The sequence below is a fragment of the Podarcis tiliguerta genome (assembly GCF_965153285.1).
Source record: "Podarcis tiliguerta genome assembly, chromosome: 8".
NCBI lineage: Eukaryota > Metazoa > Chordata > Lepidosauria > Squamata > Lacertidae > Podarcis > Podarcis tiliguerta.
This window is the reverse complement of record NC_139541.1, coordinates 85,900,706-85,906,705: the sequence shown is the minus strand read 5'-3', so window position 1 is coordinate 85,906,705 and position 6,000 is coordinate 85,900,706. Positions and strand designations below refer to the sequence as shown.

General features: G+C 46.9%; 1 protein-coding gene across 3 annotated transcripts in view; it reads right to left on the bottom strand.

The window, feature by feature from the left end:
* Positions 1–1,003: 1,003 nt before the first annotated feature.
* The window catches only part of DLL3 (delta like canonical Notch ligand 3), a 169,173-nt gene continuing 164,176 nt past the window's right edge, over positions 1,004–6,000 (bottom strand). For all 3 annotated transcript variants that reach the window (XM_083455240.1, XM_083455241.1, XM_083455242.1), the window contains one exon: positions 1,004–3,342. In XM_083455240.1, coding sequence (XP_083311366.1) covers positions 3,337–3,342 — 6 coding nt within the window. In that variant the 3' untranslated portion in view covers positions 1,004–3,336. The remainder of the gene's footprint in view (positions 3,343–6,000) is intronic.

Genomic DNA, 6,000 nt, shown 5'->3' with positions numbered 1-6,000 from the left:
ACAATAACCTATTAAACATTAAAAGCTTCCCTAAGTAGGGATGCTTTATTAAACTGTTTTTCCAACTTTGGGTGGGCTGGTTCAGGGAAAGGGATTCCTGTTTGATGATGCCACTGCCTGTCTCCCGCAAATATTGTGCTTGGTTTCTTTGAGTGTGAGATCTCTGATTCTCCTCCCGACAAGGGCTCCCCCTACGTTAGGGGGTGGGGAACCTGTGGCCCTCCAGATATTGTTGTTTAGTTGTTTAGTCATGTCTGACTCTTGGTGACCCCCTGGACCAGAGCACGCCAGGCACTCCTGTCTTCCACTGCCTCCCACAGTTTGGTCAAACTCATGCTGGTAGCTTCGAGAACACTGTCCCACCATCTCGTCCTCTGTCGTCCCCTTCTCCTTGTGCCCTCCATCTTTCCCTATATTGGGGTCTTTTCCAGGGAGTCTTCTCTTCTCATGAGGTGGCCAAAGTACTGGAGCCTCAGCTCCAGATATTACTGGACTCCAACTCCCATCAAGCCCACCCAGCATGGCCCCAGGCTAGGAATGGTGGCAGTCATGGAAGGCCAACCACCCCGGTGGCTTTCCACCTGTGGCCTGTTTTTCAGTGTGTTGGGACCTGACTGGACATGGACGTGTTCCTTGAGGTCAGGCCTAACTCAACAATGTATTCAGCCACTTGGGGTGGCAGCATTTTTAGAGATGTCCCGCAAACTGGGAGGGCACACCCTGGAATCCTTGGCAATGTCAATGAATGCTAAGACCACACAGTCTAGGATGATGATGTGAGGAGCCTGGGTTGCTCCTCTCAGATTGCCGTCGTGCCGACGCTTTGGGCGGCAAAACTTCTTGAGCTAGTCTGCTGCCCAGTGCAATAAATTGGGCACGGGCTCAGCCGCTTGTCCCCATCACAGCCACCCTAAAAGTTCCACCTGGACGTGGTGGTTGTGTACAAAGTGTGGTGTAGAAATGAAGCAAAACAGTGGAAGAAAACAGCTTCAGGCAGATTAGGTTTCACTGAGCAAAATAGATATTTTTATATAACTTTCTTTTGAGAGAAAGGACCATACATAAGAAAAGTCACAGAGGGTGGGGGAGCATATATAAACATGGCACTTATAAATATACAGTATATACAACTTAAATATGCATATAAAGCATCTCCAGCAGACTTTTTTGTACACAGTATTTATTGTGTTTTTAAATTAAAAAAAACAAAAAACATGGGGCAGGAGGGGAACAGTTTAAAAAGGAACAAGAACTGCTATGCATCCCAAAATATTTCTGTTAAAATCTGTGACATTAGGATCAGAGGCTGAAAATGTAACCGCAATCCTACACGACTACTCAGAAGTAAAAGCCATTGATTTCAATGGGATTTACTCCCAGGTAAGCAAGTCTAGGATTGCAGTTTTTTTTTAATGGAATGAAAAGGTTGCCGCAGCTGTAGTAAACTGACTGAGTTGCTACCAAAGCATGATTCCACTCACTTCATCCTTTTTGTATAAAAAAATACTCACCATTATTTTTTTGGGGGGGGGAATGTCGACTTTTCTTCATACAAAGCTTCAAATTGCCATTTGTGAGGTAACAGAACGAGAAGTTCATCTCTCAAAATGTGTTTAAAAAATTCAAAAAGCAAAATAAGCAATCACGACGTTCATCCAACTGGTCACGTAATCCACAATGGATTCCATTTTGACTTGATAGCCAAAAATGATGACTTATCTCTTGGCAGAGTGCGCTCTTATATTCCACGTTGCTTTTGGTCCAGGCCCATCTCCATGACCTCCAGGAGGCCTCTGTGGTGGCTGAGGGGGCTTGTTCTTGTGGAGGGAGTGCAGATGGGGTTGTGGTGAGCCTTCGAAAGCAACTCACCCCAAGGACACAAAGTCCTGTTAAACAGAATCTCCTCTTCATCGCAATGAAGGACAACGGTGTCCTCTATGAGTCTGGTTGAGTTTTCCTCCCAAATCATTCAGAAGAGCGATAGGGAATCTCTGCAGGCAATATTCCAGCAGTAGGTGGGGCTAGAGACCTAAGTGAGCTCTTGAGGGTCTATGGATGGGCAGCACTGTGGCCACAATTCAGCTCAGGACCACACTGAAGGGTTAAATGGCCACCTTGCACCTTGGTCCTGATCCAGATCAGGCCCCTGGGACCTGCTGTTTGCTGCTTTCCCCCCTCCTTCCTACGGCCACCATGGAACGGGAGGGAGAGAGGGTGGGCCCAGGTAAGAGTGGCCCTGGGAAGCCTCCAGGGGCCACACCCAGCCTGGGGACCAGAGGTTCCCAGTCTCTGATTAAAACCAACCCACCAGGGAACTTCCACTACAAAGGGAGAAATCTGTTAGTCTCCCACATGCTACTTGCCTTGTATAAATGCTGTCCCTGTACGGTGAGTGGCGCGACCATACCATTTCCTCCAGTTGAAAAATGCTTCTTCGGGAACTTCTACTGGCAAAATAAGGAGGACACCTGGAACCTGTCCTGCCAGGTTCTTTTACAGGTGAGTATCTCACCTGGGTTCCCCTTAGCAGATCCTCTCCTCCTAGGTTTTTTTTTACAACCACATCAAGCCAACAGATGTGCACTGTGCTTTCTTAATTTTTATTTCCTTTTTCAATGAAAGGTGCCTTGTGGATTCTTTTGTAGTTGAAAGGTGAGGCATCACTCAAATCCAATCAATCATAGCTTCCTCTTTGGGGAGGGGTGTCATTTTTTCCTGCACCTCTTCGGTGGTTGAACGAAAGGGCAGCGTCCCTCCTTCAGACTGAGAGGAGAGTCACCGTGGGCTGAGGCGAAGAGCCCACAAAACGGAAGGGAAACCAGTTTAAAAAGGGCAACAGTTTAAAAACATATAAAAAAATAGGAACATGAAAAAAATAATCGCTTCCTTCCTGGCACTTGTATGGGAAAAGGACCTGCCTTTTCTCCAGATTAGACAATCCTAGGGCAGCCTCCCCCCTCCCCAAATCAGCCTCCGTCCTTCTTTTTCCCCTTTCAAGAGAAAACCCAGACAAACCTCTCCAAAACCCAGCTCTGACTTTCAAAGACTTTCCAATCCAGCGATCGCTTCCTAAGATTCTGAGTCAGTCTGTTGCTCTCGATGCAAAAATAAAAAAAATATAGCAGCAAGAATAAATATTAAATATTTTCCTTTAAAAAAGGAGTCTTTTTTATAATAATAATACTATATAGATCAAAAAATTAATAATGGTAAGACATTGGCTGCTCCGGGAGTCCGTCCAGTCTGCTCTGTAAACATTCCTTTAGCTGAGAATTTGGAGGGGGATTAAAATAAAATTCAGGTGGTGGAGTCCAAGGCTTGGGAGAAGGATTCTCTTCAGACCTAGAAATGAATATGAAAAAGGAGGGAGAAGGGGAGGGAGGGTTAGAACGGAACACAATGACCAAGTCTTGCCTTTTTGCCCTCCCCCTCCCCCCCTCCCCAAAACTAAGTGAGCATGTTATCCCTGCCAAGTCTGGATTAATCATCATGCCAGATAGGATCCCCAGGTAGACTGCTGCTGTGCCTGGCATGTTCCTCACCCAGGAGTTTCCTGGAGAAGCCACTGAGAAGCTGCCTAGTCCTTTGCCCTGCCCAGCACAAAATGCCTTTTCCATTCAGGACACCCAGAAGGTAATGCACAGCGGCGGCTGCTCACATTCCCAGCTCCCTGGAGGAAGGAAAACTTTGAAGAGGTGCGTCGCCACCAAACCGGCAAACCAGCCCAGGGTAAGGAGGGGGCTTGCAGGCACGGGCAGGGGGTCCGGATTCCGGGTACCACCAGCAGTCATTCTAAAACCTGGATCTCTGTGAAATTTTTGGCTTGTCTTAATTTTGGGCAGATAATGAATATTGTGATTCTTGCATCATTTTTTTCCGTGTACAAACCTATCCAGGATGACTGAAATAATACCCACTGGGGCAGAGGTCCTGGGAGCGGAGAGGTGTTTAACCATCGTCTTACAAAGTATAATAGTTATATTTAAAGTATTCTCAGTTCTCTCTTCAGCTCAAAGCTGGTGCTGTAGTTTCCTATGAGCAAATAGTTCGGCTCAAGGTGTAAATAGGGAAAGGGAGTCTCTTTGTAATGCTCTCTCTCTCTCTCTATATATATATATGTAGAACTCCCCAGCCCAGCAGTAAATGTCGGGGTGGCCAGCTGTGTGTACTCACCTGTGAGTTGACGTCCTCACATCCTCAGGTGTCGCGCCAAAAGATGAGGTTAAACGCCTCTGAGGCCAGGAGTACAGTTGATTTCCCTAACAGAAATTGTTTGGAGATTGCCTCTAGGAACACTATATTGCCCCTTTTTGCAGCCTCCCAACCCTAGTTTGTTAACCATTAGTTCCTGAATAAGCATAAATTTTAAAAATGAAGACAGACATTGAGAAGAAGACAGCAGAACTTGAAGATGGGCTCTCCTTAAGGTTCCTCCTTTCTCTGTCCTGGATGAGAAGAGCCAGTCTGAGGAATAACCACTCTTAACAGGGATTTTTTTGCCCCAAAGACACAGTGCTGTGGTGCAGCTACCAATGATCTGACGGTCTAAGGCAGCTTCCTATAGGAGGGATGGAGTAGCACTTGAGAGAACTGGAGAAGGACAAATCACAGGTGAGGGTAGCGCACAGATGGCTGTTCTCCAGATGGTCTCAGCTGCCGCTCCAAGAGGTGGACCATACCAAGCAAGTCACCTCCACCCAAGAAGAGGTGACAGTTTGCATTTTAAAAAAGAGTTCAGCCAATTAAGTTTTTCCATTCAGTTTTCCCAAACTGAGCTAATAAATGTAATGTAGAGTAGTACCAAGGGACGCGGGTGGCGCTGTGGGTTAAACCACTGAGACCAGTACTTGCCGATCAGAAGGTCGGCGGTTCGAATCCCCGCAATGACAGGGTGAGGTCCCGTTGCTCGGTCCCTGCTCCTGTCCACATAGCAGTTTGAAAGCACGTCAAAGTGCAAGTAGATAAATAGGTACTGCTCCGGCGGGAAGGTAAACGGCGTTTCCGTGTGCTGCTCTGGTTCGCCAGAAGCGGCTTAGTCATGCTGGCCACATGACCCGGAAGCTGTCTGTGGACAAATGCCAGCTCCCTTGGCCAATAAAGCGAGATGAGCGCCACAACCCCAGAGTCAGACACAACTAGACCTAATGGTCAGGGGTCCCTTTACCTTTACCTTAGCTGATAGTACCACACACCCAAATGCCGCCTCTACTGAGGCAAAGGTATTCTGCGATACCACACCAAGAAATGATGGCTGTTTAGATGTTCAGCATCCGTCTCGGGCAAAAATCCAGGATTGCAAGGCCCAGAAAGCTGCCGCCTCGGAGTGCCTTGTGGGCTTCTAGAATGCATGGCTTTATCTGCCTTGATACGGATGCTGTTGAAGCCTTTCCGCATGTACGTACCTTGCAAATGACCAATAATGCAGGCTCTCTTCTACAAGGAATCTTAATGTAGTGTGTTCTACACTTTCCCCTATGGATATTGAGTCTGGAGACAATGGTGGCAAGACTGGACCTTGAGAATGGTGAAAAGGGGAATTTGCTCTGGGCTTGAGGACATCTTCTCCTTAGGAATAATGCCACAAATTTTGGATTGGACAGAACGAAACCCAACTGTCAGAATCTTCTAACTTTTGAAAGGTGTACCTTCATATACAGCCAACAGAGTGTCACTGAGCAAAGTGGCTTAAATTGATGGATGGTAATGGATTTGCTTGTAAAAGGGTTGATTTCAGCAGGCAACCAACCTCAGATATGCAGATGACACAACCTTGATGGCAGAAAGTGAGGAGGAATTAAAGAACCTTTTAATGAGGGTGAAAGAGGAGAGCGCAAAATATGGTCTGAAGCTCAACATCGAAAAAACGAAGATCATGGCCACTGGGCCCATCACCTCCTGGCAAAGAGAAGGGGAAGAAATGGAGGCAGTGAGAGATTTGACTTTCTTGGGCTCCATGATCACTGCAGATGGTGACAGCAGTCACGAAATTAAAAGACGCCT